Raw genomic sequence first — 21,653 nt, 5'->3', positions numbered from 1 at the left:
GCTTTATGTGAACACTTAAGGTTTTTCCTTACGGAAATGACGTATAATTATTTCCGGTAACAGACAGATTTGTAAGAGAGCAGAGGTGCCATTTTGTGTGAATAGTCAAGGGACTGTGTCAAGACACGATTCAGTAAGTCCACGATATTAATTTGAATATTGTTAAGATTTGCAATGGGAACAAGAGATTGACACTGTGTATTCTACGATTTATTTCATCAGGCTAAATAGTGTGGGTTCCCCCAGAAGAAGCATAGCGAAACAGGCACTGTCGGGGCTTGTACACACCCAGTCTGAATAAGGGAGCTTAATTGCTCCGCAAGCTAAGTGTCTTTTGTACATTTTTATATATATTCACATATGTTTGTATTTTTTGGTATGTTATGTTTAAGAAATTACAACATTAGGGTGGAGGTGGTTTTAGTCGATGATTAAACCTATGCACGGTAATAGAGTCACCAAGGGAGTGATGTGAATATTCGTGCAAAAGATATGAGACTCCACCTGGTTGCCAATTGCGAATATTTTGAATGATTTTCTCCTGCACATATATTTTAGTAGCCTATATTTCATTAGGAGTGAGTCAAGCCATTCAAGTTTTTTTGTTTTTATTTCTAGGATAAGCAGCAAAAAATGTATTGTACTGTTTTGGAATCTTTCCAGGTACTTGTAACCTAAATTGGCCACTGTTGGAAACAGGATGCTGGGCTTGATGGACCTTCAGTCTGTCCCAATATGGCAACATTTATGCTCTTATGTAACGCTGTTGAGAAGATATGTCTTGCAAAGTAGAACAAATCTGCCTAAGACAAGAAATTGACCGATTTGTAAATCTGATTTCAATTTAAAGGATGGAAACTATGAAATCTTAATAATCAGTAGCTTTTCTATAAAAGAGAGTAATATAGCTTCACATTTAAAAATATGGATAATAAAAAATAGTATACCTTTCACTGATGATAGGTCACAACAAACTTTGAATTAAGATCCAAGGAATTCAGTCAAAGAATACTTTCAGTTTACTCTTATCATCCCACATTAAGAAAATATTATCCAAAAAAACCCTTTTCTACTTTAAGTAAAGGGCAGGATAAAGATGTTGTTTCTAAAATGTAGTCAACATTTAAGATTGCAAGAGAAGGAGCCAAAGAAGTTCCAACTGCAATTTCATGTATTTGTTCATAAACTAAAAATAATTCTAATACTAGTTCTGACAACTGGAAGGGGAAATCAGTAGGAATTTGTTGAGAGGGGAGTCCACCTGGCTAACATAGTTTTGAATAACATTTAAAGCTCCTTCTGGAGATATCTGTGTACAGACACATCACATCAAGGATCACTAAAAAAAAAAATAAAAAAAAATTGGAAGCTCATTTAAAAGGTGAAGCTAACTTGCATAGCTTCCAGTATCTAAAAATACAAACACTAATTAACAGATGAATATGAGCAGGCTAGTGGCCCCTAGTTGGCAAAGTCAAACTACATTCAATACTGGTAAGGGAATTCTTGATAAAACTGAGATTGGATTGAAAGGCAGAGATATGGAAGGTTGCTTAATTACAAGAACATTGGATTTTTTGTTAAAATACTCTCTCTCCGTATGGTTTGAATGATGTTTTAAAGTGGATGATGCTAGTCTGATTTCATTGGCTAAACAGTTATCATGTGATGATTATTTATATAAGACGATGACAGCACCATTTTATAAAGTGTCTGACTTAGTGCTGTGTGTCACAGAAATGTTTATTTGAAGTTCTATTTCTGAGAAGTCTTATCAGACACAGATTTGAAGTAAAATGTTGTTCTTCCCAAGATACTTTTTCCTGAAGCAGCTAACGAAACGTGTCACATCAGATGCACTTCTCTTGGATGGGATTGCTGTACTACTCTTATGAGTTAAGTACACGTTTGAATTATTTTTATATAAAATGTAAATGGTTTTTGAATAAAAACTGTATGCTGGACCAATGACAAATATTGGGTACCGGTATCTCTAGAGAAATTTCTATAGAGATCCACATTGACAGATGGGTCCCATAATTGATATATATAATACAGTGAAAGGATATGTGGACTGGTAACTTTATAAAGGCATTTTTACACACTGATGCACATAAAGGGGGTATTTCTATAACAAGGGTGCCAACAAATTAGGTACTCAGAGAGCAGCTAGTAATATTAGCCTAACCAGGTATTAATGCACTTAACATTTAGGTGTGAGGATTTATACCAGCCACAGAGCTGGTGTAAGTGATAGTGCCTAACTGCTGCAGGTACAAGCATAACTTGCATTATTCTATATTATCCCCCATATTCTATATATGTCGCCTGAAAATCCGCACAGAAAGCGAAGCATATTCTGTAACAATGTGCATAACTTAACTGGTTAACTAGCTAATCAGCGCTGTTAATCGGATGTTAACAAGCAATTATCAGCACTAATTGGCATTAGATTTATGCACACAACTTGGTAAGTGTATTCTATAATGTGGTGCATCTAAATTCTAAGTTGCGAGTTGAAAACAAGGCAAGGCCATGGGTGGGGCATGGGCATTTCTAAAATCTATACGCATTATAGAATACACCCGATCTGCGCCTAATTTAAGTGTCAGGATTTACACCAAGTAAAATGTGGCCTAAATGGATGCAACCAAATTTAGTCAAGTGGCAAGCCACTCGGCGTATTCTATATACCGCATGGAAATTTAAAGTCTATTCTATAAAATTTAGGTGTCCTTTACAGAATATGCATAGGTGTAATTTTTTTTGCACGCTAGCCCTATGTGCATAAGTTTGGGTCCCGTCCATGCTCCGCCCCTACGTACACCCCTCTTGCAAATACACACTATGCAAGATACGCACTAGCAGAATAGCACGTAGGTGCATAATGGTATATACACTAGTATTCTAAACATCATGCTCATTTCATAGAATTGCCCTGAAAATGCCTCTTATAGAACGACTACAGTCACAAAAAAGAGGGAATACAGCATACAAAAGCAACCAAACAAAGCAAACACTGGGCCTTCAGGATTGAGAAAAATGTAGTTCTTTATTTATAATGGAGACCCGACATGGTCCGTGTTTCGGCGTACAAACGCCTGCATCAGGGGTCAAGGGACTTTTGGCGGTTTACACGGCTGAAGGCGTTCTACAAACGAGCTGTTCAAACAGTGGGTAATATAACCTGATAGTTTACTCCACATCTTTGTCAACTAATTATCTTATAGGAGTCCCTTGACCCCTGATGCAGGCGTTTGTACGCTGAAACACGGACCGTGTCGGGTCTCCATTATAAATAAAGAACTACATTTTTCTCAATCCTGAAGGCCCAGTGTTTGCTTTGTTTGTTTGTCTTATAGAACGACCCCATGTCCATGACTTACATGAATGTACTTTGAGGTTGACAAGATTTATGTGCACACTTTATAAAAGGCAGACATAAATGTCTACAACTTCATTTTAGGTGCTATTTCTGCAGGATTTGTGATGGTATTTCCTGCAGACAGGGCCAACGTGTCTTTATAAAACAGGCTACAAACAGATGCCTTATTGCCCTCTCAATCAAAGCAACCTACAAAAATATACCCCCCCATGTGTTTGTTGATTATTTGGCCCCCACCCCTGTACTTTTCTCTCCTGTTTATGTAGTTTGAATAACTATACATCAGCAATATAAATGGTAAAAACACCAGAGTTAGTTGCAAAAGAATAAGCGATGTGTTAGTTTCTACATTTTCCATTCTGACAATGCCCACCCTGGATAAAGGTACAGTCCTCTGCTCATTTGTTAGTTGGCCAGCCACAGAATAATACCCATCCAAAGAGTTGTATCGCTCTCTCAGTGAAGTTGGATATACAGAGGCGTGCATGATTTCTACAGGAGGCAAAGAATTGCTCCTTATGATGTCATCTCGATGATACATCTGTGGTCTCCAGATGCGCCTGCTGTCATACACTGGGGCATACATGCCAGAAGGCACAGGGGGAACTGGCCCATATTGATGTGGTGATGATGGCTGGTATGGAGAAGCTGTCAGACGATCTCGAGGGGTAAATGTGCTGCAGCGATCAGTATATGGCATCGAAGGTTCCACAACACTACTGGGTCTCACAAAGCGAGGCACACAAGAAGCTAGAGCTGGTGGTGGTGGAGGTGGAGGAGGATAAAATGCTCCTGAAAAAAAATATATATATATCAAATCAGGACAAAAAAATGGTAACAAGGTATTAATTGGAATCACCACCAGGACATCAAGATTTTCAATGGTTCAAAAAAGTCCTAGTCTATTATAAACATGTTATTTACTCAGTACAAAATAATTTTTCCATAACTGAAAATACAAAATGTTGTGCTTTATCCAGTGTTTCCATTTAAAAATGCAAACAGCTTACCCACGCTACACAAAGAAAGCTTGGGAAGTGAAAGTTCTACACCCTATCCTGCTTGATCAGTGCCGCAACAAATAAAAAAAAAATAAAGTTAAATATTTGTGAAACGCTTGAAAGAACATCAGAATCTGAACCCACATATCAATTCAGTAAGACACGGCGCCATTTTTTCAGGCTGTTCATTCACATTCTCGCCATCTATATATAAAGAACAAGTTTTGCAAAACTCATGTAGCATTCCCCAAAGCTTCTATAATAAGTCCACAGTATTTTTAAAAACTATATCTGTCCAGTCCTTGTCAGAATTATATCACAACTGTGAGCAATCAAAATATATAAAGGCTGTGTGCCTCTGATTATGTCTGGTTGCCTGTTAGGAAAAACACATTACGCCTGTGCACAAGCTGAAAGCAGTCACAATATATTTAGGAGTAATTTTATAAAGCACATTTTATGTGTGTAAAATGACTCACACTCACATATTCAGCTGTGCAGTTACATGTGCCAACAAGATGGCATGAAAAAATTATGTCTTGCCTGATAATTTTCTTTCCCTTAATGCTGCCAGATCAATCCAGAATAATTTAACCAGTGAATAGAGACAGGGAAAGAAAATAGTTCCAAGTGATTTGCCTTTAGAGGATATCATGCTACAATAGAATCCTCAGTATTGCAAATAGCCAAGCAATGGTGCTCATGTTCAAACTGTCAGTTAAGAACAAATAATTGTAGTAAACACCACATTCAGCCAATGTAAAATCCAATAGTGTAGGCATATACTCTACTGACATGCAAAACTGGCTGAGTCAGGAGATGAATGCAATGAAGTATAAGAAAGAAATTTGAAAATAGAAGCAAGGATATCTACAAAATGTAGAAAGAAAAGCACCCCCTAGCTCCAATAAAACTAAAAAGAGGTAGTGTTTCTGGACTGGTCTGGTAGCACTAAAGGAAAGAAAATAATACAATTTTAACTTCCAGTGTGCATACCAAACCAATCCAGCACAAGTGGGATGCAGGGCTGCCAAGAGACAAAGCTGGGCTGGGGCAAAAAAATCTTCAGCCCCTCCCCCCAATCCTCTATCCCTGTCGCTATTGCCCCCCCCCCCCCCACCATCCCTGCCACTGTTCTCCCCCCTGCCCCTTTTCTCCCCTCCCTTCCTCCTCCCCACTGGTCTCACCTACAGGTTCCTGCAGCCGGTAGCGATTCACAGTCAGAGGCCATCTCTGACTCAGAGGCATTCTTTCAGCCATGTTTTGATGCTAAACAGGAAGTTGCAGTAGGGAGGGTGGGAAACAGTAGAAGGCAAAGAAATGGCCTCCGATTGTGAATCACTGCCAGTTGTGGGAAGTGAGACCAGTAGGGAGAAAGAAGATGAGAAGGGAGGAAAGCATTTTTTTTTTTACTGGGGGAACAAAACTTTTTATCATTTCCATGGAGCAGTAAAAGGTTTTGTTCCCATATCCGCATTGAATGTTGGTGTGACAGCCCTCTCCCTGGAAGTTGGGTCTGGGGAATTTTGCCCCCCGTCTCTGCGGCCCTGGTGGGATGTAGCAAAGCAATTCCCAGTAGGGTGGGAGTAGACGAGGAAGACAAAAAGGATGCTTCAGCACTAGTATTAAAGAAAATAATGCCAGAAGAAACAACTGCTCATTTCTTTAAGGCAAAATTAACAAGGATGAAAGAGATAGAAGAGCTGCCATAGATGAAAGTTCCAAAATTAGGACAGTGAGAAAAGGAAGATGTCAACAGACAAAGATCTGACTGAAGATTCTTAGGGTATAGCCTATGCCCAAAAGAAACGGAATAAAGAAAAATATACCCTCCAAATAAATGCTAGGGTTTATGCAAACCCTGTGAAGGCTACAGAATAAGGAAATATCAAAGGCTATGTACATGGCAAGTAAAGCGTTTCTTTTTCTGTCCACTTCAGCAGAAGGAACAGATCAAAAGTGGAAGGAGATACTATTACAAAGGAGAATCGCTCCTCAAAGAAGGTGAACCCCATCCTAAACACAGGATAAAGAAGGGTGTAAGGAATCTTGCCCAACTTAGTGTCCTACAGTGTGGAACTCAAAACTACAGAGGAAATGAACAGAAACTGAAAGATTTGGCACAGCAAATATGAAAGAAGAAAAACAACCACCTTTCTTCTGATAAAGCAGAATAATCAGCCTTTCCAGAAAACTGGAGACTTCTACAGCTGTAGAAAAGCGGCAGTTCAAGTCATTGTACAATAGATGAATATATGCACGCAGTCAGGCTGTGTAAAGTGAAGAATCTTGCCAGTTGGAGAAACAGTGGTATACCACTGGCTGGAGGCACTGTGAAACAGTCTGCTGGTGTAGGCGTGCTAGTAAGTTAGCTGTTGCAACTGTCCCACCAAGCAACGCAGCAACATCGCTTATAATATAGAAGACTAGCATAGCAGCACAACTCAGCAGCTAGGGCAGCAGTGGAAAAAAAACTGCTAGAAAGGACAGAAGAGTTGGAGAGAAACCCAATGCAGGTGAGCAATTCAGATGGTTGAAACAGCTGTACTGCACAGGTGGCCAAAACTGCTAAGCAATACAGGCAACCAGAGCAGCCAAAGTCGTTAAAGCACTCATGCAATATAGGCAACCAAGGCAGCTGCTCCAGACAGGATGCCAGAGTAGCTGTGCAAGATAGCCTGCTAAAGCAGCCACACCAGTGAGCAGCTGCACAAACTAGATGGCCAAGGCAGCTGTGCGATATATGTGGCTAGAGGAGCCATGTCATACAGACAGCTAGAGCAGTTGTGTCATACAGGTGGCCATAAGAACTGTGCCATACAGGCTACCAAGAGAACTGAACAATACACGCGGCCAGAACAACTAAGCAATATAAGAGAGCAGCTGTGCAATCCAGGCGTCCAGAGTTGCTCGTAGCCTTGGGGTCATCTTCGACTCCTCCCTCTCCTTCTCTGCACATATTCAGCAGACTGCTAAAACCTGTCATTTCTTTCTCTCTAATATCACCAAAATTCACCCTTTCCTTTCTGAGTACACTACCAGAACCCTTATCCGCACTCTTATCACCTCTTGCTCAAACTATTGCAACTTGCTTCTCACAGATCTCCCACTTAGCCATCTCTCTCCTCTTCAATCTGTTCAAGATTCTGCTGCACGACTTATATTCCGCCAGTGTCGCTATGCTCATATTAGCCCTCTCCTCAAGTCACTTCGCTGAATCCCTGTTTCCACATACAGTTCAAACTCCTCTTATTGACTAATAAGTGCATTCACTCTGCAGCTCCTCAGTACCTCTCCACTCTCATCTCTCCCTACACTCTTCCCCATTAACTCCGTTCACTGGGTAAATCTCTCTCTTATCTGCACCCTTCTCCTCCACCGCTAACTCCAGACTCCGTTCCTTTTATCTTGCTGCACCATGTGCCTGGAATAAACTTCCTGAGCCGGTACGTCAAGCTCCGTCTCTGGCCGTCTTTAAATCTAGGCTAAAAGCCCACCTTTTTGATGCTGCTTTTAACTCTTAACCCTTACTTTATGATCCCCACCTTAGTAATTCTCTTTGTCTGTCCTAATTAGATTGTAAGCTCTGTTGAGCAGGGACTGTCTCTTCACGTTCAAGTGTACAGCGCTGCGTACGTCTAGTAGCGCTATAGAAGTGATAAAGAAGTAGTAGTAGTAGCAATAGAAAGCTGTCAGAGCAGCTGTGTAAAAAAAAGCTGCCAGAGTGGCTGAGGAAAGAATTGGGTTGAGTAGCTGAAAAACACAGGCCTCCTAAGGAGCCATGTAAAACTCAACAGAGCACCTGTAGAAGATGGCCTGTCAATGCAGTTGTGCAACACAATCAAGCAAGAGAATCTATGCACAACAGGGTACTGATACGACTAACTACAGCAGAAATGCAATAAAGGTTCCTGGCTCAGATGTGGATTACAGGCAGCTGCAGCAGTAGGGCAGGAGCTGACTAGTGGAAAAATGGAATATATGTGGTTGAAGGAGTTGTGCAATACCACTGGCAATGAAACTATGTAACACAACAGCTAGTAGAGCTGTGTAAAAAAAAGCTAACCTCTGCAGTCCTTAATAACAGCCGGCTTTCCAAACAATGAAAGAGAGAATCCAAAAAGCTGCATCAAGCAATTAATATAGCTAGCTACTACTACTTATTTCTACAGTGCAACTAGACGCACGCAGCACTGTACACTTGAACATGAAGACAGCCCCTGCTCGACAGAGCTTACAATCTAATTAGGACAGACAAACAGGACAAACAAGAGATAAGGGAATATTAAAGTGAGGATGATAAAATAAGGACTCTGAACAAGTGAATAAGGGTTAGGAGTTAAAAGCAGCATCAAAAAGGTGGGCTTTTAACTTAGATTTGAAGATGGCCAGAGATGGAGCTTGACGTACTGGCTCAGAAAGTCTATTCCAGGCATATGGTGCAGCAAGATAAAAGGAACGGAGTCTGGAGTTAGCGGTGGAGGAGAAGGGTGCAGATAAGAGAGATTTACTCAGTGAACGGAGTTCCCGGGGAGGAATGTAGGGAGAGATGAGAGTGGAGAGGTACTGAGGAGCTGCAGAGTGAATGCACTTATAAGTCAATAAGAGGAGTTTGAACTGTATGCGGAAACGGATAGGAAGCCAGTGAAGTGACTTGAGAAGAGGGCTAATATAAGCAAAACGACACTGGCGGAATATTAGTCATGCAGCAGAATTTTGAACAGATTGAAGAGGAGAGAGATGGCTAAGTGGGAGACCTGTGAGAAGCAAGTTGCAATAGTCTAAGCGAGAGGTGATAAGAGTGTGGATGAGGGTTCTGGTAGTGTGCTCAGAAAGGAAAGGGCGAATTTTGCTGATATTATAGAGAAAGAAACGACGGGTTTTAGCAGTCTGCTGAATATATGCAGAGAAGGAGAGGGAGGAGTCGAAGATGACCCCAAGGTTACGAGCTGATGAGACAGGAAGGATGAGAGTGTTATCCACAGAAATAGAAAATGGGGGAAGAGGAGAGGTTGGTTTAGGGGAAAAGATAAGCATCTCAGTCTTGGTCATGTTTAGTTTCAGATGGCGCTGAGACATCCAGGCCGCAATGTCAGACAGGCAGGCTGATACTTTGGCCTGGATTTCGGCTGAGATGTCTGGTGTGGAGAGGTAGATCTGGGAGTCATCAGCATAAAGATGATACTGAAAACCATGGAATGAGATCAGAGTACCAAGGGAGGAAGTATAGGTGGAGAAAAGAAAGGTCCCAGGACAGATCCCTGAGGTACACCAACTGACAGTGGGACAGAAGTAGAGAAGGATCCACTAGGGGTATACACTAAAGGTACTCTGGGAGAGATCAGAAGAAAACCAGGAAAGAACAGAGCCCTGAAATCCAAGTGAGGACAGTGTATCAAGGAGTAGGCTGTGATCAACAGTGTCAAAAGCAGCAGATAGATCGAGGATGAGGATAGAATAGAGACCTTTGGATCTAGCCAGGAACAGATCATTGGAGACTTTAGCAAGCGCTGTTTCAGTTGAATGAAGGGGGCGAAAGCCAGATTGAAGTGGATCAAGAATAGCTTGAGATGAAAAAGTCAAGGCAACGGCGGTGAACAAGCACGTTCAAGTATCTTGGACAGGAAAGGAAGGAGGGATATGGGACGATAGTAGGAAGGACAGGTAGGGTCAAATGAAGGTTCTTTTAAGGAGTGGTGTGACTACGGCATGTTTGAAGGCATCAGGAACAGTCGCAGTGGAAAGTGAAAGATTGAGGATATGACAGATAAAAGGGATGACAGTAGGAGAGATAGCGTTAAGTAGATGGGTGGGAATAGGAGCAGAGGAACAGGTAGTTTTTGAGGAGGAAAGAAGATGCGTAGTTTCCTCTTCAGTGATTTCAGAAAAGGAGGCAGGGGTTGGAGGGTTGAGAGAATGGACTAAGGGAAGGAGAGGTGGAGGTAACCTGGTTGAGAATTCAAGTTTAATCTTGTGAACCTTATCATGAAAGTACTCAGCCAGAGTCTGGGGGGAAAGAGAAGAGGGAGTTGGAGGTAGTGTGAGGAGAGAGTTCAGTGTGGCAAAGAGACGTCGAGGGTTTAAGCCAAGAGAATTTGTCAACTGGATGTAATAGTCCTGTTTGTTCAGGTAAAAAAGCAGACTGGAAGGAGGTCAGCAAGAATATGAAATGTATGAAGTCAGCATGGGCACGGGATTTCAGCCAAAGGCGTTCGGCAGAGCGGGCACAGGAACGTAGGTAGCGGATTCTAGAGGTCAGCCAAGGCTGGGGTTTGGTACGTTTTACAGAACTGGAAATGGGAGGAGCGAGAGTATCCAGAGCAGAGGAGAGAATAGTATTATAGGAAGCAACAGCCTCATTGACAGACTTGGATAACACAGTGGTAGAGAAGAGATTTGAAACACTGGAGGACAGCGTAGAAGGGTCAATAGCCTGAAGATTCCTAAATGTACTGGTTAAGATTGGACGGGACTGGGGAGGAAGGTGTTTAAGTGTGAAAGTTATCAGATGATGGTCAGAGAGGGAAAGAGTTGAGGCACAGAAACTGGAGAGTGAGCAGTTTGAGAACAGGATAAGATCAAGACAGTGGCCATTCTGGTGAGTGGGGGAAGTGGAGCACAGTTGAAGATTGAAAGAGGATGTTAAAGAAAGAAACTGAGAAGCATAAGAGTCAAAGGGATCACTAGCATGAATGTTAAAATCCCCCAAGAATGAGGGAAGGAGATGAAGGTTCAAGAAAGATGGAAAGCCAGGCATCAAAGTCAGTGAGAAAGGAAGAAAGGGACTTATCAGGGGATCGATAAATGACTGCTACTCGGAGAGGCAGAGGAGCAAGTAGACAGATGGAGTGGACTTCGAAGGAAGAAAAACAGTGAGACTGAGGTGGAAGAAGAGGTTGAAATCTACAAGAGGGAAAGTAGTAGCCCGACACCACCTCTGCAGCCAACCGGGCGAGGAGTATGGGAGAAAAGATAACTTCCATGGCATAGGGCCATGACTGAAGCAGAGTCTTCAGGGTAAAGCCAAGTTTCAGTTAGGGCAAACAGATGGAGAGTACGAGAGATAAAGAGGTCATGGATGTAGGAAAGTTTGTTACAGAGCGGGCATTCCACAGAGCGCAAGAGAAAGGCAGGGAAGAAGGGGGGAGGAGAGGAACAGAAATTAGATTGGAGATATCACAGTGTGACGTGTACAAATAGGATGAGAGCTGATGTGGAGGACCAGGATTGGGATTAATGTCCCCAGCGGACAGCAGGAGAAGGAGCAAGAGTGTACGGAGAAGAGTAGGAGAGGTATGACGACAGCGACAAAGGCGAGATGTGCTCCGATAGAAAGGAGATGGATGAATGGAAGGAAGGAAATGTTGAAGGTTGAGAGCTGAGAAAAAGGAAGAGGAAAAAAGAGATAGTGAGGTGATGAATACAGAGGGTGGACAATGTGTTCCTGCAGTGTACAGTGGTTTCAGATGGAGAAACAGATTAGGAAGGGACAGTACCAAGAAGAAAAAGTTTACTGGAGCCATAAGTAGTAACTGGGAAAAAACTAAATGTAAAGAGAAAATGCCCCGGCGCGCGGCACCTAGAGCGGAGGTCCTGAGTGGATCGGACTGGACCTGGGAGTCACCCCGGAGAATGCTGTAAGGATATGCAGATGAGCTGCAAGTCCTCCACAGCACCTGAAAGGCAGCCGGTGGTAGAGCTGGGCACCTCTCAGCCAAGGAAAGGCTTACCGGGGGGTTAGGCTGAAGCCAGCATTCCACCCCCTGAGGGACACTTGATCCTGATACTTAATAGAAACATAAGTAGATTTCTCCAGCTCAGCAATCCATAAGTGGGCGAGTTGTAGTGAATTGAGACCTTTAGCCTCCTAATTAAGCTGAGTACTTGTGCAGCACAACTGACATGTTCCAGCTACATGACAGCTAAGAAAAATAGTTTAGTCTTAAATTTCTTTAAAAGAGAATTTTTTATTTTGCCGCCCAGTTGGAAGTTCCAGACTTCAAACAAGTTAGGTGGTGTATAGCACAAATTACAGCTGAGGGCAGTAGCACCGCCAAACAGCTAAGTACTGCAGATCTGCAGTTAAAGGAGAGAGATGTGCAGAACTGAGCGCTGGCACTCAAAACAGAACCGAGTGCTAATGCTCTTAACATACAGCTGAATGCTGATGCTCCGAACAGAGAGCTAATGCAGAAAACAGAATGCTTAAGCTCTAAAATAGCACTGATATCTAGATCCAACATAGTAAATGATGGCTGGTAAGACCTGAGTGGTCCATCCAGTCTGCCTAACAGTAATACTCATTATCAATTCATAATTAAAACAACATAATTAAACCAATAATGCATGTGATATAAAATACCAGGGCTGCACGTAAATCATGATTAATAATTAACCTGTCTCCTTCCCTTCCTCGTCTGTACACACACATGGTCGGGTCGGGTCAGACATCTTTCCCCTCCCTTCCCAGACCACTAACGGCTCTCTTCCCTCCCCTTTCAACCCGGTTTACTTTTCAGTAAATCTTCGCCTGCAGCACTAGGGGCAGCTGTACTGAAAGGCTGCTTGCAGCCTGCACTGGGCCTTTTCCTCTGACCCATCCTGCCTCCTTCTGAAAACAGAAATTGTGTCAGAAGGGGGCGGGATGTGTCAGAGGGAATGCTCGGTGCAGGCCACAGACTTACTGAAAAAGGTACACCGGGTTGGGAGGGGAGTGAGATGCCAGACAGACCATGCAGACAGAGGGGGAGGGAGGGAATGAACTGAGAGAAGAACATCAGGGGGGGAAGTGACAGAAGGAATGAACTGAGAGAAAAACGTCGGGGGGGGGGGGGGGGGAGAGCGAGGGATGGAATGAATTGAGAGAGAACCTGGGGGGGGGGGGGGGAGATTGAGAGAGAACCGCAAGGGGGGGGGGGTTGGTATTGAGAGAGAACTGTAGGTGAGTGGGGGAGGGAGGGAATTGAGAGAGACCCTCAGACAGGCAGAAGAACCTCAGGTTGTGGCGGCTGGTGGGGGGGGGGGGGGGGGTGAGGAGAGGAAGACAGAACCGTGGGCAGGGCCAAAAGGGAAGGGAGAGATGCTGGACTGTGCATGGGGAGGAGAAGGGGGAAATAAGTACAGATGCCAATTGAGGGCATGAACTTGAACTGAGCATGCTCGGGGAGTGCCAGCATCGGCAGCTGGAGGCACCCTGCTGACTTCCTTGCTCTGAGGCGGTACAAGGAGGAAGGGGGCCACTGGCAGTGGATTTCTTTGACTGGCAGGGCTTCAGCATCCCCACCAGCAAAGATATATCTAATGTGGGGGTAGGGGAGGAAATGCGTGCCCCCCCATACCCCCCCCCAATGGACTGCTGGCTATACTCCGCCTTTAATCACATGGTTAATTGTGATTACATTTTTTTAAATTAAATTTCAAAATGTTCCAAATTAAAAATAAACAGGCCTCATGAGGCCTGAAATAGAAAAGACCTTTACGTTTACTTATTTATATTTGTATCCCACATTATTCCAAACATTGTTCAGGTTCAATGTGGCTTACAATCCAGACAATTTAGTATATACATATTATAATTATAAATCTTCTGATAAAGAAAAATATTTAGTAAATATTCTACATACGGCCATATGAAACTATACAAAAATTAGTTTATGAATGGTTGTATTCTGTAACAAACATCAAATTATAAGCAGATAAACAGGATAAAGTTTAAAACAACATTTTGCATAAAAGTGGTTATTCTTCTCTTCCATTATCTTGTTGCAGGAACTCTGCAAGCAACTGTAATCATGTACTGATCGAATAGCCCTTGAAAGAAGATTCCACCAATTAGTATATTGATAGGAGAAGTCAACAGAGAGGGCCGTTTTATAAACAATCTTTTTACAATTAAGATGATGGAGAATTAGGAATTCTCTGAATCCATTATGCGTAGGGAGCTCAGTTAAAGGGAGCATATAGTCAGGGGTCACACCATATATAATTTGGAATGCAGACACATAATTTGATGGCAACCCTGGCTTTGATCAAAAGCCAATATAATAAGTAAAGGAATGGTGATGCCTTGTTAAACTGTGAGAAGTTAGATACAAGTCTTGCGGCAGTACTTTGGGCAGTCTGTAGTTTCTTTATGACCCTGTCCTTGAATTCTACATACACTGCATTACAATAATCAAATTTGGATAGTACTAGGGTTTGGGCTGTTTCTGAAAATTTATTTTGAGAAAAGGGGTCTAATTCTTTTCAATCTCCATAATGTTTTAAAGACTATCACTAGAGATAGAGATCAAAAGAAAGGTGTTGATTAATTGTAATACCTAGAATTTTCATGATCTGTTCTAGTGGGAACTTACATTGGTCTATTCCAAATTCTTTGGCATTGAGTCTAAATATAACATATCACAGATTTGTTTAAATCATTTTTATTACGGAAGTAGACATTAACACTGTGAATAATAAATCATTTGTTACAACTTAAGCGTTTCACAAATATAACCATGCTAACATCATTCCTTCTAACAGGTTCCCAACTCCTTTTCCCCCCATTTTCTCCCTTTTACCCGCATATCCTTACCCCGCCCTCCCCCCTGCCACCCCTATCCCATCCCCTTAGATTCCCCCCTTCCCCCTCCCCCCCCCTCTCTCCCTGGCATCCTAAACCAACTTGACTAAATCCAATGTGGGTCAGGCTCTTTATAATTATCTGTTCAACAGTCTGCTCCTCGCCGCCGGGGTCAGTGTACTCAGAAATAAACACCAACTTTGCTGCCAATTCTCTCCAGTCCTTGAAGAAATATCCCCGACTGCCATCTTCTCCATTCGCATCAGAGTAATCATGCGCAACCTCCATTCTTGCAAAGTCGGACATTTATTTGTAATCCAGTTGGCCATTATGCATTGCTGTGCTATTATGACAGTTTTTCCTAAGAATACCTTCAGTCCTTTCACGGTGCGCCACGGCGCTCTGTAGTAGTCAAACAACAGTCTCGCATCTAACTGCCATTTCACCTTCCATAGTTTTGAAACCTGGGTTATTATGACCTTCCAGAACTGTTGTATTCCTTTACAGGACCACAGCATGTGGCCCAGCGTCGCTCCATCTACCCCACATTTTGGACATGCCCCCCATGGGGACATACCCATATGAAACGCCCTTCTGGGCGCTACATATATCCGCATCGCAGTTTTATACTGGATTTCCCAATGTACTGTATATTTTGAGCGTCTCTTAATTGACAGGATATAGTCCTTAAGCTGGTCTGCAGTGATGTCTGTGGATAAATCTTTTCCCCAAGTCTCTGCCAATCGTTTATAATCCACCTCTGGAGTCATATCTTTTATGTGGCGATGATGGTATGCCAACGGTACTTTATCTTGCGCTCTTAAAGAGTAAGCTGAAGACAATTCTTCTTGCACGTCCTCTGTCAAGTCTGTCCATGGCAACGAAGTGATGTAATGTTGCAACTGTACATAATGAAAGTAGTCTCTCAGAGGGATTAAAAACTCTGTCTTCAAATCTGAAAATGACTTGAGCTTGCCCTCCAAAGTCAGCACTTGTAGAAGATATGTCATCCCTTTTTGTTTCCACCTACCAAAAGCTGGGTAGATGTATCCTGGCTTGAAGTGAGGGTTGTTCACAATAGAAAGGAAAGGGGTCACTTTGGGCGAGAACTGGTGGAACCGGCATATCCATTTCCAATTCGCCTTAGCTGAACTCATTATCCCTGTGGTTCTCAGTGTCGCAGGAATGTCCCCTCCTCCTGAGTGTAGACAGTTACTAAAATGAATCTGTGGAAGCAGGCTGAGTTCCAAATCTGTATTGGAGAAGTGGGATGTCTGGCGGAACCAGTCGTTGATATGCCGCATCCCACTAGCAGCTGTTATATTTTTAATACTAATTAATCCCAATCCGCCATATTCTTCTGGGGTACACAAAATTCTCAATGGTAGTCGCGCTCTTTTCCCCTTCCATAGGAACCTTCTTAACATTTTGTTCAGGCTACGTTCTTCTTTGTTTTTCAGAAACAAAGGCAACAACTGAAACACATACAACCATTTAGGTATAATGCACATATTATACAGGGCTATTCTTCCCCATAAATTTAGCGGCAAGGACTCCCACCCCCTTAAACTCTGTTCGGTGTCCCTCAGTAGGCGTTGTATGTTAAGTGTGTAAACATGAGCCAAATTCGCTGGTAACCATATCCCTAAATATTTGAGCACCCCATCTGCGTGTTTAAAGGGGAACCCATACCCTTCTCTATCTACCAACTCAGGGATGATTGACAAAGCCTGGGACTTATCCAAATTTAAGGTAAACCCCGCCACCCGCTTATACACGGCTAATACCTCTAGGAGGGGATTAAGCGACTGCTTAACATCTGTAATTATCACCAAAAGGTCGTCGGTATATGCCAGAACTTTGAGTTGGTGCTTTTCCACACTCACTCCTTTTATGGCTTCTACTTTGTTTATTTGCCTCAGTAGCGGTTCCAAAGTGAGCACAAACAACAGTGGGGATAAGGGGCACCCCTGTCTCGTGCCCCGTTCTATTTTAAATTCTTCACTTAGTGCCCCGTTTGCCAGTATTGCCGCCCTTGGTTGATTGTACAAGGTTTTTATTGCTTTCCCAAACCATTTCCCAAATCCCAGATGCTCCAGAGTCTGAAAGAGGAAATCCCAACTCACTTTGTCAAAAGCTTTTTCAGCGTCCAGACTCAGCAGCATCGCGGGCTCTCCCTTCTCCTGACATCTGGCCATTGCCACCAGGGCCTTCCGCACATTTAAAACCGAGGACCTATTTCTAACGAATCCCACTTGATCAGGTCCTATCAGTCTGGGAAGGACAGCGGCCATGCGCTCCGCCAGAATTTTTGCTAACATTTTAATGTCTACATTCAATAATGACATGGGTCTGTACGACTCTGCTAACTCTTTTGATTTACCTGGTTTTGGTATTAGGGTGATCGTGGACGTGTTAGCATACAGGGGCAACTCGCCACCTTCTATCACCTCTTCAAAGTAGTCAATCAATGCCCCCCCGGCCCTCGGTGGCAACATCTTATAATATTCACCTGAAAATCCGTCTGGCCCAGGCACCGAGTATGACTTCAGTTTTTTTATTACTGCCTGCAATTCTTTCGCCGTCAATGGGGCATTTAGGGCCTGTTGTTCCTCAGCCGTCAACCTGGGCAGCCCAGTTTGTGCCAAGTACTTCCTGATCCTCTGTGGGCTTTCTAACTGTTCCTTTTTGTATAAAGTGGCAAAGTGTGTAGCCAGAATTTTAGCAATTTGCGTTGGGTTGTTAGTAAATTGGTCCTGTCGGTTTCTAAGAGTGTCTATCGTTCTTGGGCCGCCCCAGGTCTTTATAGCCCGTGCCAGCATGCGACCCGGCCGATTGCCATATCTTTCTAACCTATACTTCTTATACAGTTGGGAGTGTGTTTCTCTTTCGTGCAGTAACGTATTAAGGGACACCTGTGTGGCTTTCAAAGTTTCCAACCTCATTGAGGTTGGATTCCGCGCATAAGCCCTCCTCGCGCTTCTCAGTTGCGCTTCCAGTAATAACACACTAGCTGCCACTTTCTTTTTCCTAAGAGAGACGTATGCAATAATAGCTCCTCGTAGGACGGCCTTAGAGGTCGACCAAAATAGGGACGCTTGGTCTGCATGCTGCACATTATCTGTCGCAAATTCATCCCACCTCTCGTTAATATATTTTTGGAATTGTGGGTCTGCCACAAGATAGGCCGGAAATCTCCATCTTTTCCTTCCCGATTCCCCAATGTTAGTTTCCATATCCAGCCACACTGGAGTGTGGTCAGATATTTCTTCCGGTCCTATAGTTACCCTCTGCACTCTATAAAACTCTCCACGTGTTATTAACATGTAGTCCAGCCTGGCCTGCGTCCCATGTGCCCGAGATCTATGTGTGAAATCTACTTCTGTTGGGTGTAAGGCCCTCCATGTGTCAACTAGGTCCTGTGCTCGTACTAAGCAAGGCAGAGTCTCCCCTGTGTCCTTGATAATGTGAGGAGTTTGGATTTGTGCAGTCCTGTTCTGGATCCATTACTAAATTTAAATCTCCCACTATCAGTAATGGGCGGTTTCCATTTTGATTACATAACTTCATTATTGTTTGGTAAAACTCAGGATCGTGTTTGTTAGGCCCATAAATTACCAATAAGTTTATTTCCATCCCTTGCAACCACACCTTTAACATCAAGTATCGCCCCGCCTGATCTGTGGTTATCAACGAGGCCTTATACGACAAGCCTTTTTTAAATAGAATTGCTACACCACCTTTTCGGCCCTGGGGGGAACTGGCAAACACCTCTCCAACCCAAGTTTTCTTTAATTTATTGTGCTCTGCCGCCGACAGGCGGGTTTCTTGTAAACAGGCAATATCCGCGCCATGCCTTCGCAGGGCCGATAGTATTTTTGCCCGCTTGATTGGAGAGGAGATCCCTCCCACATTCCATGTTATTATACGCGCGGGCATGGACTAGATTGTGTATAATGCCCTAACGCAAGGTGCCCTGTCTGACTCCTGTCCGCTATTCCCATGTGCCTTTTGCTTTGGTTGTGTCGTCTCCCTGTTCTGCCCTCGGTGAAATACTATGCCATATAAATCTCTGTTCTGGCCGAGCCACACCAGTGTATATCTTACCCACTCCCCCTCCCATTCCCCTCCCAACCTCCCCCCCTGCTCCCCATTACCCCATCCTGTGATGCTACCCCGAAACATTTCCCCAGGTCACAATGCCCACGAAAATGTAAAAAACCACGTTTCTTTGCTTTGAGACCCCCTCCCCCATACTTTGTACATCATGTTTTCTCCCCGCTTTTCCCCTGCACCGGCCTTACTCACAATCAGTAATGCATTCTTACACAGTTACGCTCACATTTCTTTCTAAGTACTGTCCAACAACTGGTGGTCCGCCAGAGCCGCACGTGCCTCCTCCACTTTGTCAAAAGTTTGCCATCTATCTTGAATATGCAGCCGCAGCTTAGCGGGATATTGTAACGCAAACTTTATCTTTTTCTCAATCAATTGTGAGCACAACGGATGAAACTTCTTACGCTGCTCCTGAACCATCATTGTGCAGTCTTGAAAAATCAAAATGTTGCGTCCGCCATATTTGAGTGAGTCTCTCTTAAGTTTAAATCCTTGTAATATTTCAATTTTGTGTTTATAATTGAGAATTTTCGCCACCACAACTCTTGGCCTGTTATTAGCTTCCACCTTGCATCCTATTCGGTGTGCCCGTTCTATTACCAGCGAGCCGGACGAGTCCGTGAGTGCCAATTCTTTTCCCAGCCAATTTTCAAGCCAGGTTTCTAAGTTGCGCTCTGGTAATTGTTATGGGAGCCCAACTATGCGAACATTATTTCGTCGCGATCGGCTCTCCAGGTCCTCCAGCTTTGCGCTTTGTTCCTTCAGCTGCTGTTGTAGACTGTGGATATCTGGCCCATAACCACGTGAATCATCTTCGAGGGCCGCCATTCTGGTTTCTAGATCTCCCGTCCTGATCCCCAAGCCATTCAACGCAGTCTGGTAATGATCTAATTTTTCATGTAGTGCTGACCACTTTGGAGCCCAAGCTTTTTCAATAGCAGAGGTCAGTTGGACCAATTGCTGTTCTGTGAAGCTGCATGGCGCTGCCGCGGTTCCCGGGCCTTCCGCCATAACTCCTTCCAGGGTTCCCGCTTCAGTTTTTTCTTTCTTTGCGGTGCGCAATGCCATACCACCTGGCGATTGTTGGAATGTAATTGTATTTTACATGCATTGCCTGTCACCTATTATTTCTCTGTGATTACTCTGTGACCTCTGATGTGAATTACTTAGAGAGGTCACACAGCTATGCAACTTCCTGTGGGGGTTAGATGCAGCACATGCAGCACATGGAGCACATGGAGCTCATGATCTCTCCTAACCTGAGAGGATCTATGGTGGTGTGAGCATCCATTACCATCTAAGCACATGGAAGGAGCTGATAAGACAAATGTATAGTAATATGTATATATAAGCCTGTCTGATTATAATCTAACTACAAACTGTGAGTAAACAGATGTTTTGTTACTTCAACTTTAAAGTGACTCAGCAGTGAATTATTCAGGGGTGAATGAGAGAGAGATGAAGAAAGAAATTAACATTTCTAAAGCTGAAGCTGTGTGTACTAAAATCTGCTAATTATTTACTACAAATAATCCAACAAAAGGGTTATGGGCCCAGGGCTCAGGAATTGAAAAAGAAGAGAAATATTACCAGGCAGAAAAAAGGCCACATTTTTCTCTTAAGTTTTAAAGGAAAGATTCAGTCTGTCTCTCTCTCCCCCCACACAGCAGACAGAAGGCTAAGAAAATGGCTGAGGGAAGAAATTCACCATTGTTCTATTCTCTCAAGGTGCCTAAATTAACTGAGTTTAATTATCGGCAGTGGGAATTAAGATTCATATGTCTCCTTCGAGCAAAAAGATTAGATATATGCTTAGACCAAGACAGAACAGCTGAAAATATGGCTGAATGGGACAATGCAAACTATTATGTGAAGTGCATGCTTTTGGAAGCTCTCTCAGAGAAACAAGCCATATTAGTGGAGGGAAAAGATACACCAAAGGACATTTTATATAAACTGAGAACTATGTATGCAACTACATATGCAAAGCAGCAACCAATTTGGCTGGCAGAGTTGAATGAAACCAAATTAAGGGATAAAAGTAAATGTAATGATCACATTATGCATCTTATGTCTTCATTTCAAAAGTTAGAACTTTCAGGAATTCCCATGTGTGATGCATTGAAAAGAGCATTTCTTTTTACCTCACTATCAAAGAAGTTTGATGTTTTTAGGTCTGTAAATGAGGCCATTGAAGGGCAATCTTTTGAACAGGCAACATCAAAACTAAGGCAGGAATGCATAATAAATGATTCTGAGGAGATCTGTTCTCAAAGCAAGTCAGAGAGAAATGAAACAAATTTCTTGGCAAAGAACAGAGAAAGGCGGAGCTATGGGAAAACTCCACCCAAGGGCAAGCTGATTTGCTACTCATGTGGAAAGGAGGGACATGTATCTAAATGGTGTAAGGAAACACAAAACACTCCCTCTAGCTCACCTAAGCCAATGGAACTAAAGAATTTTCAAACCAGGAAATGTATGAAGGACAAAGATAAACACAAGGGCTTTCTAATGGCAGAAAAATCTTTGACTATGGTAAATAATAATTCAAATGAAAGTACTTGGATTTTGGATTCAGGGAGCACAT

At 43.1% G+C, this 21,653-nt stretch overlaps 1 protein-coding gene across 1 annotated transcript in view; it reads right to left on the bottom strand.

The window, feature by feature from the left end:
- RC3H2 (ring finger and CCCH-type domains 2) overlaps positions 1-21,653 on the bottom strand; it is a 221,735-nt gene that overhangs the window by 102,604 nt on the left and 97,478 nt on the right. The window contains exon 11 of the mRNA XM_030207326.1: positions 3,759-4,177. Coding sequence (XP_030063186.1) covers positions 3,759-4,177 — 419 coding nt within the window. The remainder of the gene's footprint in view (positions 1-3,758; positions 4,178-21,653) is intronic.

Source organism: Microcaecilia unicolor, chromosome 6 (assembly GCF_901765095.1).
Source record: "Microcaecilia unicolor chromosome 6, aMicUni1.1, whole genome shotgun sequence".
Lineage (NCBI taxonomy): Eukaryota > Metazoa > Chordata > Amphibia > Gymnophiona > Siphonopidae > Microcaecilia > Microcaecilia unicolor.
This window is presented reverse-complemented; position numbering and strand designations above follow the sequence as displayed.